The sequence below is a fragment of the Mycena indigotica genome (genome assembly GCF_014461135.1).
Source record: "Mycena indigotica strain 171206Taipei chromosome Unknown Mind.scaff0001, whole genome shotgun sequence".
Classification (NCBI taxonomy): Eukaryota; Fungi; Basidiomycota; class Agaricomycetes; order Agaricales; family Mycenaceae; genus Mycena; species Mycena indigotica.
In genome coordinates, this window is record NW_023503000.1 from 5820572 (window position 1) to 5839475 (window position 18904).

The following is an 18904-nucleotide window of genomic DNA, read 5'->3' on the forward strand; positions in this document are numbered from 1 at the left end:
ACGTAGACAGAATGGTTGTGTTGACGGGTCATGTGATCGCGCCTTCTGCCTTCGACTTTCAAGTTCTTCCCCTCCGACGTCCCCAAGCCCAGAAACACATCTCTCTTGAGACAACGCCACAGCCATGCAGATGCCGGAATTGCCACGCACGTCCGTCCCCTCGATTTCGGCCAGCTGTTGTCGAATCAAATCTCAACATCGTCCAACCGACCGACCAACCAACCGTCTCATCGTGACCGTGGCTAATAATCTCTCCTTTGGGCTCCCCGGGTGAATAAATGGCACTGGAATTGGTGAAAACGGCACGAGGCGGGGACACAACATGAGTCGACATGCATGTCTGGCTAGAATGGGTTGTTTGCCATTTGCGACTGTCTTTCCGACCAGGCGGGTTTGGCTGGGTTTGTTGTCCCTCGATTCTGATTCAGCTGTGGGAGCGGACCCGTTTTCTCACTGTTGGTGACGATGTGCTAGGAAAGGGCTCGGTGGGTATATTTTCACTTCCAAGTTGCTTCAGAAATCTTACGCTACACGCAGCAGTCGACCAACCTGCTTAGCACCCGTTCAAACCTCGCAGTACAGGAGCAATGTGGCCTCTTTCTCGGGCACTCAGCAACTTCGTGTCGGCATTCTTGGCTCAATTACATCGAGGATCTCATTCTGTTCTTTGCTCAACTGGGATCGCCACCTCCTTTTTCCTTGATTTCGTTGTGTCGGATAACTGTGTCGCGGAAGGATTTTCTCTCCCCAGCTTCCGAGTCAGCCCCACGAAATTCTACTACGTCATCGCACGTGGCAGTGAGCAGTATCGCTGAAACCGCTCTTGCTTCCGGCGTCTTCTGTCTCGGCGCCTACAGTATAGACAACGAACAGGTGTGTTTATGGTCACCAATGCGCCATTTTACGACCCAGAATCTCATGTCCTATATAGTTTCTACCCCGCACTGTAATAACTGTCTTGCTAAATAGGACTGGGTCACCAAATTGCTGGTATCTACCTTTGGATAGCTTGCGGTTGTCTCCGCGGAGTCTGTTCCGAGCGGAATGTGGGGTTGGGCAGGCTGTGGGGGCGGGACATGTCTCCGGCGGAATGTCTCAGACGATGTCTGACCTTCCCAGCGCATATTTAACGGCGACCACCCCCACTGTAACTTCACTCTGCCTCTTGGCTTCCGCCCCCCATCTCAACCCAAACCAAACACCCAATACTACCAATCGAAACCATGTTATCTGTGATTGGCATCCACTCGACAGCCCCGACGCCTCCCTCAATGGTATTTGCTTCTTCCTCTCATTGCTCAGCCCCAACTCACTTACCCTCTCTTTTCAGTCATGTTCCAAATCAGCGTCGTCGATTACGTCGCTTGACATTCCTGGAACTTGGAAGGTGTCCTACGACAGTGAGGAGACTACCTGGGTACGGTCGCATTTCCTTTCGAGGATTCTCATGCTGACGTTGCTTTCAGACTTCGTTAGTAAAATCATTCTACCAGTCTCAAATGATGCCCGCTTGGTTCTCATATAACGTATGTCGTTGTTATCGTCCTCGAATGTACCCTGTCTCACTACTCCTCCAGCATGTCGCAGTCAATGAACCGATTGCTGATACGACGAGTCCTGCCATCGAGCCGGTGCTTGACATAAAAGCCAACGGCAATGGCCGTCCCATTCTGGCGACTCGTCCCCCAGTCTCGATTCCCATACCTCCCCTCATGGAGCCATCACCCTGCGAGCCTTATATCCCGGAATTACCTAAGGCCCTCGACTGGGACCTTGACCTTGCCATGCCGCTCGATTATAGGCCCACCCGATTCCAACCCAGTTTGCGCATCGCTGTTCTCACCCATCAGGCGATACTTGCCCAAGAGAGAGCTGACGAAGCAGAAGCGCGGGCATTTTGGAAGGCTCAGCGGAAGGCGGCGGAGGACGAGAAGTGGCGGCTCATCGGGATCAAGATGGACCTCCTTGTCCCGAAAAGGTTAACGATGATGCAAAGGTTCAAGCGCAGACTTGCGCGGATATGAGTATGGTGACCAAATACGATACCCACCTGAATAAACCATTTTGATGAAGTCCATCCTTGACCACTTTTAACTAACCCTCTCCACATCTGAGCCTTGCGTTCTAAACTGTTTAACTTCTGAGAGAAAGGCTTTGCCCTGCCCAAACAATATCGAGTGGACGATGGATCATCGTAACCCCAACCAAGTCGGAGTACTAATTGATAAGCCAAGCTGATCTACTGAGGAAGTTATGCGGCTCTCAACAGTCTCTTCTGCATTATTACCATGCTAGGTGGCCAGTTCGTTTATCAACTGGGAAATTGAAGGCCAATATCGTGAGTTATCACATCTACTCCCACCTCCCAATTTTCTTTTCTGGGGTCTTCGTGGTGAACGCCAAACTCGGTCGTTTAACAGTTGACACCCTTTCTTGACTTGCTCCAGTTTAACAAAGGAAATCGTTGATTCGTAAATACACACTAAGATACTCTAAATCCTCTCTTTTGATTTTGTCACGTCGTAGTAGTCGAAAAAAAAGCAAAGAAATATGTACAAGGCCCGACCCCGCCCCAAACAAACTGCGCGTCCTTACCGTCCGCCGCTGCGTTAACGGGGCGAGGACGGGTGCAAGAACGAGTGTGTGTGGAGGCCGTTACTGGTACACAGAGATTCCCCGGGTAAAACTACGAGCGGCGATAGGTGTGCTGGTTATGTATAGGGGACAAGAGAGAGATGCGATGGCTGATGGTATAGTAGGGTGTTGGATGCGTGCAGATGGGCGGCGCGGCGGCAAGGGAAGGTCGTCGTGTAAAGGAGGCCGGCCAAGGGAGGGAGGGAGAGAGTATTATGGTACAGGCGCGGCGGTCTAAGCGGAATAAAAAGGAAATGTAAGGGGGGTGATGACGGCCGCGTTTAAGCCGCGCCACTGCCAGTCCTGCTCGGGTTGCGAGCAAGAGTCGCACCAACACGCTGGGCCTGGATAGAGCTGAACCGTTGCAGCTCTTCTGGCTTCATCGACACCTTTTGTCCAAACCCAACCTTGCGAGCCGCACGCTTGATGAAGCTGACACGATTCGAGTACAGGCTTTCGTGAATAGAAGCAGCACGTGATTGAGTGCGAGTGATTGGCACGCCATCGCTGGTTTGCGCTGGTCCAGCCGCTTGTTGGGCAAGACGACGCTCGCGGAGGTACTTAATGACTGTGGCCTTCATGGCAAATTTGATCCAGTCAAGGGGGAGGAACCATACGATGTTCTACCAACAAGTCAGTTAAGGTTCGGTCCAATCACAACCCCAAAACTTACCCAGACCCAGACAATACCAATCCAGCCACCGCTGATACCGTGGATCTTGGTGAAGCCCCAGTCAGCATAACGAGCGATGATGCTCGAAATGAGCTGAGCAATGGCGAACGCGCAAAGCAAGGCCGTCGAGGGACGCTCCATGAAGAAGAAGCCATGCGAACGCGTGACGAAGATGAGGGCCTGTGAGATGATGGCAACCTGGAGGTAGACAACCATGTGGAGACTGGCGTCGTTGGCCTTGACAGGGATCGAGTCCAACTCGACACCAAACTTGTCCTGGAAGAAGGTCGTCTCCATGATAATAACCACCAAGGCGACACTGTAGGATTTGTCAGCACCGTAAAAAAGGGGCTTGGGGCAAGACTTACGTCGACAACGTGAGATAGAGGCCATAGGCGACGGCGTAGCTGAAAATTTCGGCCAGGTCCCAACTATCTGGTGTGTTGCTGGGCAAAACACGGTCAACGGACAGGGTCATGATTGTGCCATCGTTCAGGAGGGCAATGATCAGAATCATGAACGGCGGGAAGTCGAACTTGTAGGCGAACGAGAGGATGGCGAAGCAGACGACGATACGAATCGTGACAGCGCAGGCGTAAATTGAGTAGTTACGCATACGTTGGAAGATGATTCGGGAGCCGCGAATAGCGTGGACGATGGTTGAGAGACCGGGTTCAGTAAGCACAATATCAGCTGCTGAACGAGCGGCATCAGTTGCACCCTCAACAGCAATACCGACGTTGGCACGAGAAAGAGCAGGGGCGTCGTTGGCTCCATCACCAGTCATGGCGCACAAATGACCAAGGCCTTGAAGACGTTTGACAATCTCATACTTGTGTTCAGGGAAGACTCCAGCGAAACCATCGGCGTCCATAATCATTTCGTCCAAGCTGGCGTGTTTGCCACCGGGGGCAGGTCCATCCTTAAGCACCTTGGCGGGGTACATATGGTCACCCAATCCGAGACGACGACCAGTTTCCTTTGCGATAGCGAGCTGGTCGCCAGTAACCATCTTAACCTTTACACCAAGAGCAAGCGCATCGTCAATGGTTTGCTTGGTGTCCTCGCGCGGGGGATCGAAGATGGAAAGAAGACCAATGAGTTCGAATCTGTGATGGGATTAAAACAACTGCCTAAAGAAATCAAGTGTACTAACCCGTTGCCCTCAGCCTCGTGGTCATCACCGTCGATTTCCTCGTACGCAACAGCAAGAGAACGGAGACCACGGGTAGCAAAGCCTTCGACGTCCTTCTCAAGACGGGCCTCAAGCTCTTCGGTGCGGCCCCGAGAGCAAAGTTCAATAATAGCGCCAGTCATGCCCTTGGTGACACGTTTCAGTTTGCCTGGAAAAAATGTTAGCGGCTTGGCAAATTAGAAGGCGTTCACAACGGACCAGAAGATTCCTCTCGGTAGGTGATCTCAGTGCGCTTGTCCGTGGGATTAAAGGGCTTGAAGTCCAAGAGCTTAATGCCAGCGCGGGCCCGAGAAATGTCTCCGATAGCACTAGTTGTGGCCGTATCGATAGCATCTTGGTTCTCAGTGCGCGAGGCGTAGGCAGCAAGAAGGATGATGTCATCGGGCGAGAACGAGCTGAAACAGTGTCAGACATGCCATCGCCCGAAGACCGGGTGCGGAGTTAACGTACGAATAAGGGATAATAGTTTCACGGTCGATTGTGAGCTTGTTGGTGGTGAGGGTACCAGTCTTGTCCGAGCAGAGAATGGTAACACCAGCCAACTCTTCGATAGCAGTAATACGAGTGACGATGGCCTTGTGCTTGGCGAGTTGCTGAGCACCAACAGCAAGGGTAACCGACAAGACAGTGGGCATAGCAATAGGGATACCACCGATCAAAAGCACGAGAATGTTATCGAGACCTAGACTAGTCAGGAAAAACGGAATTGGAGCGGACCAAAAAAGACATACCACGGCGGTAAGGGAAACGGAAGCCGGCATACAAAACAAGGATTTCGGCGACGACGAAGATACCGATCGCAACCAGACAGAAAGAACCGATTTGTGCGAGAATCTTCTGCAAGTGACCGGTGGTGTCATCGTCCTGGCCAACCAACGAGGCAGCACGACCGAAGAAAGTATTGGCACCGGTTGAGATAACCACACCCTCAGCTTCACCGTTCTTGCAAGTGGAGCCACTGACGAAAACGTCATGAGAATTTGCAAAAATAAACCAGAGATCGCCACGTACGAGAAGCATTGGTCGCCAAGTTTCTTGGACTGTGGCAGCGACTCGCCAGTGAGGGCAGCCTGGTCAATGGACACGTTGATAGCCTCCGTCAAACGGCAGTCGGCGGGGACAATATCGCCAATCTTGAACGAGATCATGTCACCGGGGACGAGGTCGGCCGATTCAATTTCAGACCAGGCGCCTGCGCGCTTCACCTTGGCTTTCGGCGCAAGAGAGTCCATCAGGGCTTTGACAGCGTTACCAGCACCACGCTCCTCGTAGAAACCAATGGCCGAGTTGATGAAAAGGAGAAGAACGATACCGACGAAGTCCTGCCAGTCGGGCGCACGATGCTCGCCATTGGAAAGGGCAATAGCGACAAGAGCAGCAGCCTCCATCACCCAAGAAAGGGGATTCCACATGAACGAGAGGAACTAAACAGGAAAAGATGCATAATTTAGAAACGACATCCCGAAAAATGGTTTACGGCGACGTACCTGAAGAATTGGGTTCTGCTCCTCCGACTCCAGCTTGTTAGGTCCAAAGAGTTCGAGACGACGTTGCGCCTCTTCTTTGTCAAGACCGTTGTCATCACATTGAAGCAGCTTGAATACGTCGTCGATGACGATAGTTTCGAGGTCGACCTTTTCCTTGTCGTAGAGGTCTTCAGCCTTGAGTTCAATGGTGCTCATATCGACATTGGCGTGGGTGGCCTTCTGCTCATCGTGTCCAAACTCCTTGTACTCGCGCTTCGGTTTAGGTGCTTCACCCTCGACTTTCGTCGGGGCTGGGTCGGTGCCAGGGACCTTTTCGTTCTCGGACATGGGTGGGGGAGGGAAGAAGGGAAGAATCGAGAGAGCTGATGTGACCTTTTTATGTGATGGGCATCAACCTTCCAAACACAACAAATACATAAATCCTCGGCTAAGAGATATTCAGCTCGGATGGTATCCCCCCGCTCCTCTTCGTCGCCAACAACGAAACGACAGCTCACTTTTACTTCAACGGTGCCTAAATCTACCCTACCGACGTCGCTATGGTCGTCAATGGCCTCCATCACCACCCATCAAATTGCCATCAGTCTGATACCTCGTCCCGATTGACCGAAAAGATGACGCGCTGGGTCCACACGGCCGACAGGATCGTATGAATATGCAGAAGCATGTAAACGTCTTCGTGTAACGTGTCGTGTGGTTGGATCCGAATTCTCTCGAGCTCATTTGCCATTCGCTGAATCGTTATCCGAATCACGCCCACTTACCCCAGAGTAGAAACTTGGCAAAACCACCTCTGATTTCCACAGCTTCAGCGGAACGTCGATATGTGAATTTCCCGCGTCCGATTGGCCATTGGCTCTTCCCTCGGCCGACCTATAAATATCTTTATCCTCTCGTCATTGTTGGTGACAAAATTCCGTTCTACCGCTCGTCCGCCCCAACTTAGGACCTTCCAACCCGTTCCTCCCCGCACCGGTGTTCTCCCAGCTTCATTGCTGTTGGTGCCGCTCTCTGGACCATCTTCCGCCCGCATTAGTCCATTTTCCTTATTTTCCTCAGCATTCTTTATCCCGATCATCAGCCAACCCGTGATTTTGATGCGCTTCTCTGGCGTTTGAAAAGTTGCCAAATCGACGTTCGGGAGGTCGTGGTCTGCAACAACCGCACTGTCTTTTTGACTTGGTGCCTGCAACAGAAAGGCAACTTTCAAAATGCAAGACATTCACTCAGTCCAACAGGAGTCCATGTTTCCTAGCCAATGAAATGCCTCCTTGGCTCCCATAACGACCGATGCCACGCGTCTTTGACACCTGGTGAACACCCCTATTCAAGAGTGGTCGCGTTCACACCTCAAGAAAGCTCTCTTCCATCTCCGGAACAAACGGTGTGCGCCGCTTCCGCAAACTTGTTTTCCACCCGAGGCTTAAGCTCGTTACTTATGGGCCATCGTAGCATTGGTGCCGTCAGTTAGATCTTCTCACTTGTCGTTGCTCGCTCGTTCGTCGTCTTGGCAAGAGTTCTCCCGTGCACTTAGCGTTCTTCTTGTCCATCGCCCGAGCCTCCAACTCTAAAGATGCCAACCCGCCGCTTGGCATTTGGAGTATGTAGATGCCTAATTCGCTTCTTAAGTTGGTGCTGTCGATGAGGACCGTCGCATGCCATTACCAACGCGCAACATTCAATCTTGAAACGATGGATATGTGGCCACTAGATGTGTGGCGAGGTTTACATGCTACGCAGCTGTTGCCTGTCCCTTTAACGCCGCCTCGTCCTTCTCTTAAAGCCGCAATCGATTTTCGAAGACGCATCGTTCACGCTCAGCCCTGGTTGTATTTTATCTCCGGAGGTTTCTTTGAGGAACTTGCATCCAGGCCCGAGCATGCGAATGGACGATGCTGAACGAATTTCGCACAGTAAAGGCTGTGACCGGGGCTGGACAAATCAACTCGCTGTCCCAAAATAATCTTCCTCGATGCGGTCGTATCCGGGCCGCAGGTCAGTCAACCGGTATTCCATCCCTTCCAACCGCCACGTCTTCAACTGGGCAACTTGGTCTTCGTTCAACGCTTTCCTAGCGCCGAATACCAGATAGTTCAGCATTTGGTGCCCGGTTTGTCGTCGAAAACGAACCATTGCCATCAACGCCTGGCTAGCTGTGTCCCAAGCCACTTCAGGCCGCTCGTCAGGCCAACGGTCGACAATGGCCAGCTCCTTCAAGTGCGGCAGTATGGGTACTCCATTGCCAGCCTTTCGAGTGAAAATTTTGCAGACAGTGTTGAGGGCGGAGCCGCACTGGATGAGTTGCACCCGCTCGAGGAACGGGCTACATCGCAAGAAGGGGAATATTGAATCTCCCATGCGATCAGAGATGAGAAACCGGCGAAGGGAAAAGGCCGATTTTTCGTGTAAGCCAACGAAAACACTGCAAGGGATGTTTTGAACTCCTCTGCAGCGCACCGAGAGTTCTTCCAACGACGGAAGCTTGAGTGCATTCAGAAATACAGGGAGCGAGTACTGACTGACAGTGGCGTCAAGGTAACGTAGAGTTGAAGAAACAACAGAGTCGGGCTCCGGTGCACCTTCAGGGACCCGTGTAATGTGGATAGCGAGCTGGACGAGGTTGGTTGCCTGCCCAATAAGGTTGACAGCATCATTTGCTAGGACTTGAAGTGATCCCACAAGAGTGAGATGTAATAACTGCTCCAAGCGAAGGCCACTTTTCATCGGCTTGAACAGTCGTCGCTCTAATCGGGTATTATCGGGGTTATAGCAACGAAAAACAACAGTCTTCAACTGGGTGGCACCCTCCAATGACGACATGGCACGAAACCACGGGCCTTTATCACCGGAAGTGAGCATCGCAGACACTTCAATTGATCTCAGTAACTTGAACGAGCTCATTGGCAGCTTGAAGATGGACTCGGTGAACGCAATAGGCATCTGAAGTTGGAGACGTGTTATCCGATGGCGAGCAGATGACACCAGATCGCTGACGATATTTGGCATAGAGGTCGTCTCGGATGTGATGGTCAAAGAAAGTGGGAGTGGTTCAGAACGCTGGAAACAGGTGAGAGCCAATTCCTTGATTCCGTTGAAGTTTGAGACGTGTTTCCCCAGATGAAGGGCCACGGATGTCCACAACATTGGAGTGTGAAGCGCTACTGCGCGCCAGAACCCGCAAACTTTGGAGAGAGCTAACTGCACATGCATCGGAAACGAAGGTCTCAATGCCTTGTCTTCTGTCGTAGCCAACAACAACAGGAAGATTTCCGACAATAGCTCTGGAGGCAGGCGCAAAACAGGGCTGGAAGCTTGTTGCCGCTTATGCTGCGTCATGAATTCGCTGTTGGACAGTATGGTTTTTAGGGATATGTGGTGAATGGCGACTGGTTCCTCGACGCTGTAGGCACGAGAATCCGTCATTCGAGTATGAGTAGGCGGCAGATAGAGGTCCGTTGCGAAAGAGTCCATTGTGCTGCGACCTTGACGACGAAGCGGATATCGTGGTGGTCCTAATTCAAGAAGTTGATCACGAGATGATCAACATGTTCATCTTGGATCTGATCGTGGAAACACTCTTGCAAAACTTGACTGCATGGATGCCTACTCAACTACTTACAGTCTGTAGTTTTAACCTGCTACCTCGAAATAATCTTCCTGGATGCGGTCATACCCAAGCCGCAAGTCCATCAATCGGTATTCCATCCCTTCCAACCGCCAGGTCCTCAGCTGCGCAGCTTTTTTCTCACTCAATGGTCGCTCCGATCCAAACACCAGATTTCGCAGCACTGGACGGCCTTTTCGTCGCCGAGAACGAACCATGTCCACCAACGCGCGTGTAGCAGCGCTCCAGGCCACCATCGGCCGCTCGTCTAGCCAGTAGCCAACAATAGCCAACTCACGCAAGCGAGGCAAAATAGACTCCCCACCATCCGGACCTCGTTTCAGCCCACTACAAACTGTGCTCAGGGCAGAGCGACACCCGATGAGTTGCAGCCTCTCCAAGAACGGACTGCACGCAAAGAAGGGCGTCAGGGAATCTCCCCCTCGTTGTGAAAGAAGAAAGCGACGCAAGGAAAATACGGAACGCCGGTGCAAGTCGACGAAAACGCTGCAGAGGATGGACTGATTCTTCGTGCACTTTACCGAGAGCTCTTGCAAAGAAGGGAGTTTGAGGGGGGCCATGAATCGAGGGAGAGCGTCCCGACTGACTGTGACGTCGAGGCACCGAAGACTCATAGAAACAACGAATGGGAGCTGTACAGCCGCGTTGTCCCGTGGCGCAATCTCTGTTATGTGGATGGTGAGCTGGACGAGGTTGATTGACTGTTCAATTAAATCGACAGCGTCGTCTGCCAAAACTGGCAACAAGCCCACCAAACTGAGGTTTACAAGCCGCTCGAAGTGAAGTCCACTTTGAACCGGACTGAAGAGCCCTTGGTTTGGGATCGCGTGACCCATTCCGAGTCGGTGGCTTTCACCCGGAACATAGCAACGAAAAACGACACTTTCCAGCTGTGTAGCTCCCTCCAATGAAGTCATGGCACGGAACCACGGTCCCTCATCGCCCTGAGCTAGCATTGCAGCCACTTCAATCGTCCTCAGTGACTTCAGAGAGCTACTTGGAAGCTTGAACACCGACTCGGTGAACGCGATGGGGATCTGGAGCCGGAGATGTCTTATCCGATGGCGAGCGGGTAGTACCAAATCGATGATAAGATTTGGGATTGCAGGCGACTCAGAAGTGATAGTCAAGAAAAGCGGGAGGTCGTGAGAACGCTCAAAACAGGTCAGCGCTAATCTTTTGATTCCACCGAGATTTGAAGTCCGCTGCCCCAGGTGGAGCATGACGCGGGACCAGAGTACAGGAGTGTGCAGTGCGACTGTGCGCCAGAGCCCGCAGACTTTACACGCCAGTAAATGCCGATGCATTGGGGGCAAAGTTTTTGGCTGGTCTTCCGAAGTCAATTGCAGGAATACTTCTGATAGTAGCTCCGGAGGGAGGCGGAAGATAGAGCTAGAGGGTTTTTTTTTCTTGCGTTGTGCCATCAACTGACTATTGGACATGGCTTTCAGTGTTATCCGATGAAGAGCGAATGGGACTGCTTCATCGCTGTCGGACCCAGAATCTTTCATTTGCGTATGGCTTGGGGGTAGGTAGAGGTCCGCTGCGAAAGGTTCCATTTGTGCTACAGCGCTAAGCGGTCAAGATATGTGGTGGGGGCCCGAGTTGGAAGAAGAAGATGCAATCAAGACTCTCTCAATGGTGTCAAATATGAAGTCCATGACGCTTACACTTTTATTACTAATACTTTCACCGTTCAAATTACTTCTTAAGAATGGCCTCAATCTCCAATTGGATGCTTGCCAACATATCACTCGTGCTCTTGACCGGCTTCCATCCAATTGAACGCGAGTGAGTAGCATGGCAGCGTGAATTAGATCCCAGATAGTCAGCCCCCTGGAATGGTATTTAGAGATCTTTTAGCCGGCGGCATGAATTTCACGCACCCCGAAGTACTTGTCTAGTTCCGGTTTGGTGAATGTCGTCGGTGCTGGATCATCGCTCTTTCCCAGTGCAACCAGCACCTCCCCAATTGCTTTTCCGACTTCATATAAGGAGTGCTCCCCACTTGCTCCAAAGAAATATCCTTCGCGGCCGTGCCCGAGGCCGGAATTAGAAACGATTGCATCCCACAGCACACTGTACAACTCGCTGACTGGTGAAAATCAACGTGCGGAAGAGTTAATGGGACGATCAGCTTACGTTCGTGGATTTCAACGTTTGGCCAGAGATTCTTCCCTTCTCCCACCATCCCAGCATGACCACGGTCAAGGGAAGACTTGATAAGGGCGGGGATCTGTTGTGAATGTGCGCTCTGCAAGCCAGCATCCACGAAACGACCACTAGCAAGACCGTAAATGGTGGAGGGAAGAATGATATAGCTCTTGATGTAGCCTATCGTCCTTTGTCAGTCGCGCTTCCGCATTGTTGATGGCACAAACCCTCAGCATCTGCATTAGTAATTGCCAGGTCGACGTTGCGGTGGATGGCCGTGTCGGGTATTGAAGCCATCTGGGCTGCATCGGCATCGTCGTAGATCAGCTCACTCGCTGACAATCCTTTGGAATCCTCAGCAATTACGCCAGTGCCAGACTACAGAAACAGCTTCAGAATACTGGATATTGGCATCAAGTTACAAACAACTCGCCGTATTGATAAAAATGGGCGGTACTCCAGTTTTTTCGAATCGGTTCTTGAATCCGGCCAGCGTTGCATTGGCCGCGACGAGATCGTCGCAGTCAGCCTAGATATGTGTAAGCTAAGCACTACGCTTTTGCGAAAACAATGTACCGTCGCAATCACGACATCGGCCTCACTCGAAAGCTTCGCCATAAGGGGCGCATCCGAGTGAGAACCGACGACTGCATCAACGCCCAGCGTTTTGAACTTCTCCGCCTTCTTCGGGTCGCGCACGAGCACAGTAAACTCGAAGTTGTCTGCATCTGGACGAGCTAGGAAGCGATCAAGGACAGAGCCGCCGATATACCCTATATTGATTGTTGTTGTCGTTAACAGAAGCTTCAAGTCCGCGTACCTGTGGCTCCAGTTACGAGGACTTTGGTCTTAGTCATTGCGGTGGAAAGGAAGTGGGAACCGAAGTCTTCATCAGCAATGACGAGCACTTGCACGTTGGCCGGGGCGTGGTCTGAAGAAAAAGCTCTTGTGTTAGATAAGCCCCTCCAGTCGACCAATTCGTGGACGCTTTGCGGTCCCGGGGCCGGTTCCGCTCAACATTAGAGGATCACGGTCGCTGGGGAAAATTTGACTCGGCAATCGCGACCCTTCAAAAACAACCACCATCATCTGTGCAGATGACACTCACTTTATGCTCTCCATAGACGCGGTCTATGTAGGCGGCGTCGCCGTCAGTGCTCTCACTCTGCTCCTCTCCACCTATTTCTTGCAACAAAACGGAGTACAGCTCACGCGGGACAGTCTCAACCTCGACGATGTGATCCAACCCAACGACGAGTTTCCGGTGAATGAGGTTGATTTCTGGCGCAAGGTGGTCGTCATGCCACTTCTTCCCTTTGCCTACTCATGACGCGTAGATTCGTCTCAGAAAACTGTTCATCGCCGCGTCTCTTCTCGGTGTGATAGCCTGCGAAAAGAGCGCAATTTTGTGGCTTTTACCAACTTATTTGCTGCTTTTGGTTTTCGTCCCCGTCCATTCCGCCTCGATAACACACCTGTCTGTCTTGTCTCTGGGCATTAGCCTCACGAAAAGCGCGATACTACTTGCACCATCCACTAAAACATCGGCGTCGATGTCAATTGCCGCCTTCCTCTACTCCATGTGCGCCATCATAGCGCTCACGACGCCAATGGGTCCACCCCTTTGTTATCCTGGTCTTGATGGCGCCACGGAGAGTGTGTCAGAGTATGCTAGTGCGTGGAAGATTTTGATGCTTTTCTGCGAAACTAACATTTTGTCAAGACGGCTCCATCGTAAATGTCTGGCTATTCATATTCGCCACCAAGGTTCTTTCTCTTGCGAACCTTCCCAATTTTCAAGTCGAACATCTGCCCATTGTTGAAGCCCGTATGCGGGCCGTTAGAAACCACCATGATGTTCGCCGCAGCTTCAATGCCACATCCCGACTGCGCCTTATCTTTCATCTACTGAGAATCAACATTTCGACGGTCTTCAAAGTTCTATTACTGTCCTTCGTGATCTCATTTGCATATTATGGGCCGCCCTTTTTCCTCAAAAGACTTCTCGAGTACCTCGAAACCGATCCACACCGAGCCAATGCCTCGTCCGCGTTGTTGTGGGTGACGGGATTCTTCCTCGCACACTTCGGCCTGTCGCTGTGTATGCCGAAAATCCTCCTAGATGCGCAAAACTGACATCAAGCAGTAATGGGACAAATGGTGTTTATGAACCGAGTACTGAAAACCCGGCTTGAGCTCCAACTCCATTCGCTATTATTTGCGAAAGCGTTGGTTCGCAAAGACGTCACCTCTGCGCCTGCTCCAGAAGACCACAGCGTCAATCATTCGAAGGCGGCGATCATTGCGCTCATGTCCAGTGATGTGGGACAGCTTAGCGCGTTGGCGGAGAGTATCTACGATATTGCGGGTAGGCAACCGACCTTTCTTCGCCTGAAATAGGCTGATATAACTCGGAGTCCAGATACACCCTTTGAACTCCTCGTCGGAGTCTTCTTTCTCTATAAGCTGTTGGGCGTGTCTTGCCTCGTCGGCCTGGCAGTGACGCTCGTTTGCTTGCCTCTGCATCAACGTAGCGGGAGCATTGTTGCAGACGCACAGAGCCGATTGTTCAAGGCACGTGACGAACGTGTCAGCCGTACAAACGAGGTCTGTGTGTTGCAAAATATATCTTCCTTTGTGCTTCACATATAATTAGTTACTCGGTGCAATCAAAATGCTGAAGGTTCTTCTTTCACTGCATTCATATTGAAACTGACAGAATCCAGTTTATGGCACTAGAGAACAACTTTGAGAGCCGATTGCTGCACATCCGAGAGAAAGAGTTGCGTTATCAGAAGATCAGTTTCAACATTGAGGTTAGTAGGCTACTAAACTAACGACTATTGCTTACCCTGTACTTTAGACGTTGTGGACTGCGATGGGGTAGGTATCATCAGCAATTTCTTCATCTCTTCATCGTCGCTATAGGAACTCTGTGCCTATCATTTTTGCCATTGTGTCTTTTTGGCATTTTACCGTCATAGCCGGGCATTCCTTGACCCCAGCCATTGCTTTTACAGCGGTATGACCCTTTGTTGAAACAACGCTCTGTTTTCATCCTCCTATTCAAGCTCTCCAGTTAGCCCAACCCCCAAACAACATGTCTTCATCTAATTCCGCCTTAGTCTTCACCGAAATCCAATTCTCGATCAAAGGAATCCCGGCATCAGCAATTCGACTGATCCAAGGCTTTGTGTCAGCAGGCCGTATCTCACGAGTAGGTGGTACAGAACAGTAAGATTCGAAGACTCACGCTTCTTCCAGTACTTGAATGATGCAGAAATATTGCCTGTACTGCCGCTCAGTAGCCAAACCCGACGCGTCGTATTTGAGAATGCATGCATAACCTGGCCTCAAGTTGCAGAAGCAGGGCGGACGCCTTCGACGCCACAGCCGTTCACGATGAAGAATATCTCGCTCGAATTTCCCACGGGCGAGCTTAGTCTCGTTTGTGGACGCTTCGGGTCCGGAAAGACCCTCCTTTTGCTCGGTATTCCATTAAACCTATCTGTGACTTGAATTTTCACTGAATCACCATGTAGCGCTGCTTGGCGAAGCAGAGCTTCTTTCTGGACAGGTGTACTGCCCTCGGTCTCCTGCAAACATTCTGGCCTCCAGCCGCGCCATTGAAGAAGAGTGGATTGTTGACGGCCTCTGTGCATACGTACCACAGGTCTTTACGTCATCGTCAAATGGGTCTCCTGTTAAAAACACATGTTACAGACTGCCTGGTTGCGGAATCAGTCTATAAAAGGTTCGACATCATCCGAACATCGGACTCAGACCTGAAATTTGCCAGATAACATCCTCTTCAATCTGCCTTACGATGAACAGCGATACAAACAGACCATATTCGCGTGTGCTCTAGGGGAGGACCTGAGAATCCTTGAAGATGGCGACGACACAGAGATTGGTATGTCTTTTTGAATAGAACCAGTACTAATAACATGGATATGTAGGTGAACGCGGGGTTTGTGCATATTCGAGGCTGTTAGTATTTGTTCATCTCATCAAACTGACAGCTCAATCTTTCGGGGGGGCAGAAGCAAAGAGGTTTCACTCATTTGACTCGCTCGTACTCTTGTTGACACCAAAGTAGTATCGCTCGCACGTGCAGTCTACAGTCGCGCGTCGATTCTCCTTTTGGACGACGTGCTATCTGCAGGCAAGCACTCTAAATCCCACAATCATTGCATTTAACACTGCTGAACACAGTCGACTCGCACACCGCTCAACACATCTACAAGGAATGCCTCAAAGGGCCGCTCCTCCGAGGCAGAACCGTCATTATTGTGTCCCATTATGTCCAGTTATGCGCTCCTGGGGCCGCGTTCATCGTTGCGCTGGATCAGGGGAAGGTCCAACACCAGGGTAACCTTTCCCAGTTTAGGGCGTCGCCCAACTACGGTTTTCTTGTGCAAACGGATCATAACATGCTGTCGGCCGAAAATGCCGAAGGCGAGAAACTATCTGCTGTCATCGACCCAAAACAACCGCAAGCACAACAAGGGGTCGAGTTGGCCAAGAACACACCCCGAAAGCTCGTTCAAGAGGAACAGCGGGCGATTGGGAATGTTGACGCGGCCATTGGGCTGGCGTATTTCAAGGCATGGGGCAGTCGCGTTCAGTGGGGCATATCTCTGGGCGTGTTAATCATAGCAGCATTCAGTCCGTTGCTTGAAAATGGCTGGCTGAAGTCAGTAGGCTTCTTATTGAAGTCGATGGTGTAAGTTGACTTGGATAGGATTTGGGCTGGGTCTTCGACAACAATGCCGTCGCATAGTGCAGCCTTCTACGTTACTGTTTATGCTGCACTGACATTTACTGGTGCGTATGCTGACTGCGGGTAAACAACTCGTATGAACGGACACACAGGCCTTGTCGTCAAAACCCTCCGATGGTATATCCTTTGTCAGTTGGTCTATCTGTTTGCGTTCAAGACACTGATTAATCCGCTGCAGACTCAGGATCGATACATGCCTCCCGAAGACTATTTCAAGGTGTGTTGATCCAGTGCATTCCGAGATTGCTTACTCCTTAGCTTAGGACTACTTCATTCTATCCTCTTAGCCAATGTTAGGTTTCACGAGACAATTTCGCGCGGCCGACTATTAAATCGGTTTGGGAAGGATATGGAAGGTGAGAGTCGCTTCTATATTTCCAGCAACTTCATTAATTTTGCGCTAGGTATCGACAAAAGAATCTCAGCGACGATTGGGCATTGTGTCATCGCTTTTACCTCAGCATGGATAACGTTCACTATCATCAGCGTCGTCGGTGGGCCCGTTTTCTGTCTGGTGGCTGTTGTCCTTGGTCTTGTCTTTTTCCATTGTGAGTGCATTCCAACACATGAACATGGTAGTTGATGGGATTGCCAGATGGGAAGGTCTTTTGTCCACAATACTCATTCGCGGCACCGATAGCTCAATATCTCTAGATGTTCTCCATCGCCTCCCGTGAAATGCGTCGCTTGTGTTCGTTGCTTGTCCCTCAGCGGCTCGGCTTGACTTTTAACAAAAAACACACTAGCATCCGTATCTAGCTCCCCATTGCATGCATTGTACTGGGAAGCTGTGTCTGGAATCACTACCATAAGGGCCTTTGGAGGCTCTACCCAATTCATGTCGGACATGCTGAGACTGCTCGATATCGTAAGAGCAACTCTGACATATTTTTTTTTCGCTTTCTCTGACTCGATTTTCAATCTAGAACACCGCCCCAGCGTACTGGAGTCTGGCCACCAGTCAATGGCTCAGTTTCCGCGCCAATGCGCTGACCAGCGTGCTTGCCACAGCCGTCGTCGTCATGGCAGTACTTTCCCCCCGAATCGATGCGGCGCTGGCCGGGTTCACTGTGATGTTTGCCCAGAACATGACCAACGACGTCCGTCTGTCCCAATTATATCTTTGTGGGTAAAGGCTAATCGACGCAGTTTCAAAACATGGCACATCGGTTTGCGGGACTTGAGCAGGACATGGTCGCGCTGGAGCGGGTCAAGGAGTTCTCTGAAATCGAGCCAGAGGAGTTTGATGATGCAGCCAAAGCAAAGCCCCCACCAGAATGGCCTCAGGCCGGCGAAATTCGTGCCGAGAAGCTTGTCGTTCGTTATGCGGATGATCTGCCGCCTGTCTTGCACGGTGTCAGCTTCACGATCTCTGCTGGCGAGAAGATTGGCGTTATTGGACGAACAGGATCGGGCAAATCGACGCTGGCCCTCGCGCTCTTCCGATTCGTCCCTTTCACTGGCCAGATTGTCATGGACGCTGTTGATATTACCAGCATCGGACTGCGTGACTTGAGGAGGCAGTTGACGATCATCCCGCGTGGGTTGGATATAAATTCTTGTGTGCTGCTTCTAACCCGACTTCAAGAGGACCCGACGATATTGAGTGGGACAATCCGCTCCACCCTTGATCCAGAGGGAGAATATAGTGACGCAGCGATTGTGAGTTCAGTCTTACCAAATATGACAACACTGAGCCAACCAACGCAAAGTTCGATGCCCTCAGACGTGTCCATCTTCCATTCGACGACCTCGAAACAGCCGTATCAGAAGGCGGAGAGAACTTTTCTGCCGGGTGTGTGTTATCATTATTCTGAATCACTTGCTGACCAACGGCTGGACAGGGAGAAACAGCTGCTATGCCTCGGACGCGCGATTCTGAAACAGGCGAGGATTTTGATCATGGACGAAGCGACGGCCAGCGTCGATTTCTCGACTGACAAACTGATCACACAGACCGTCCGCGAGTGAGTCTTCTGCAGGCGTTTCCAGCAAGTTAACAATAGGCAGCGCCTTTCGCCGCAGTACAGTGCTCATCATAGCCCACCGATTGACCACGATCGTCGCGTATGACCGAGTCATGGTGCTACATGAGGGCCGAATCGCCGAGTTTGACAGGTGAGCATGAGTTTAACAGCTTTTGTTTCCTGTTTCTGACCCATGAAACCTAGTCCCAGGAGTCTTCTTTCCGATCCTGAGAGTGCTTTTCATAGCATGTGCCACGCGATGGGCGACGAAGAGTTGCAGGTGTTGAAGCGACTTGCTGGATTGGAGAGTCAAAGTTAAAAACACATTTGTTACAGAAGGGGAAGGCCCGATAGAGAGAGAGAGAGAGAGAGAGAGAGAGAGAGAG

The 18904-nt window shown here is 51.2% G+C and overlaps 5 protein-coding genes across 5 annotated transcripts; 2 read left to right on the top strand and 3 right to left on the bottom strand.

Annotated features, from left to right (window-relative positions):
• Positions 1-1223: 1223 nt before the first annotated feature.
• Positions 1224-2024, top strand: MIND_00164000 (uncharacterized protein; the record flags this gene model as incomplete). Its single annotated transcript, XM_037358563.1, has 4 exons — positions 1224-1274; positions 1331-1417; positions 1467-1526; positions 1578-2024. The coding sequence occupies 4 exons, from the start codon at positions 1224-1226 to the stop codon at positions 2022-2024; spliced, it is 645 nt and encodes a 214-aa protein (XP_037226473.1).
• Positions 2025-2915: 891 nt separating this feature from the next.
• On the bottom strand, positions 2916-6316 carry MIND_00164100 (Plasma membrane ATPase; the record flags this gene model as incomplete). The annotated part of the gene is made up of 9 exons (XM_037358564.1): positions 2916-3257; positions 3308-3626; positions 3676-4416; positions 4464-4650; positions 4701-4897; positions 4953-5184; positions 5234-5460; positions 5514-5926; positions 5990-6316. 9 exons carry the CDS (start codon positions 6314-6316, stop codon positions 2916-2918), a joined length of 2985 nt encoding a protein of 994 aa, XP_037226474.1.
• Positions 6317-7930: 1614 nt separating this feature from the next.
• Positions 7931-9502, bottom strand: MIND_00164200 (uncharacterized protein; the record flags this gene model as incomplete). Its single annotated transcript, XM_037358565.1, has 1 exon — positions 7931-9502. The coding sequence occupies exon 1, from the start codon at positions 9458-9460 to the stop codon at positions 7931-7933; it is 1530 nt and encodes a 509-aa protein (XP_037226475.1). The 5' UTR covers positions 9461-9502.
• Positions 9503-11315: 1813 nt separating this feature from the next.
• On the bottom strand, positions 11316-12788 carry MIND_00164300 (uncharacterized protein; the record flags this gene model as incomplete). The annotated part of the gene is made up of 7 exons (XM_037358566.1): positions 11316-11450; positions 11501-11709; positions 11757-11948; positions 11996-12146; positions 12195-12541; positions 12589-12699; positions 12743-12788. The coding sequence occupies 7 exons, from the start codon at positions 12786-12788 to the stop codon at positions 11316-11318; spliced, it is 1191 nt and encodes a 396-aa protein (XP_037226476.1).
• Positions 12789-12879: 91 nt separating this feature from the next.
• On the top strand, positions 12880-18837 carry MIND_00164400 (Multidrug resistance-associated ABC transporter protein; the record flags this gene model as incomplete). The annotated part of the gene is made up of 33 exons (XM_037358567.1): positions 12880-13059; positions 13106-13442; positions 13492-13869; positions 13915-14136; positions 14191-14375; positions 14425-14451; positions 14495-14584; positions 14632-14651; positions 14697-14790; positions 14840-14846; positions 14894-14985; positions 15033-15258; positions 15311-15441; positions 15492-15522; positions 15568-15681; positions 15728-15738; positions 15791-15821; positions 15984-16464; positions 16513-16595; positions 16644-16679; positions 16730-16768; positions 16815-16907; positions 16956-17099; positions 17147-17154; positions 17206-17242; positions 17298-17419; positions 17478-17651; positions 17701-18091; positions 18140-18213; positions 18264-18346; positions 18396-18518; positions 18562-18669; positions 18723-18837. The coding sequence occupies 33 exons, from the start codon at positions 12880-12882 to the stop codon at positions 18835-18837; spliced, it is 4287 nt and encodes a 1428-aa protein (XP_037226477.1).
• Between the last annotated feature and the right edge of the window lie 67 nt (positions 18838-18904).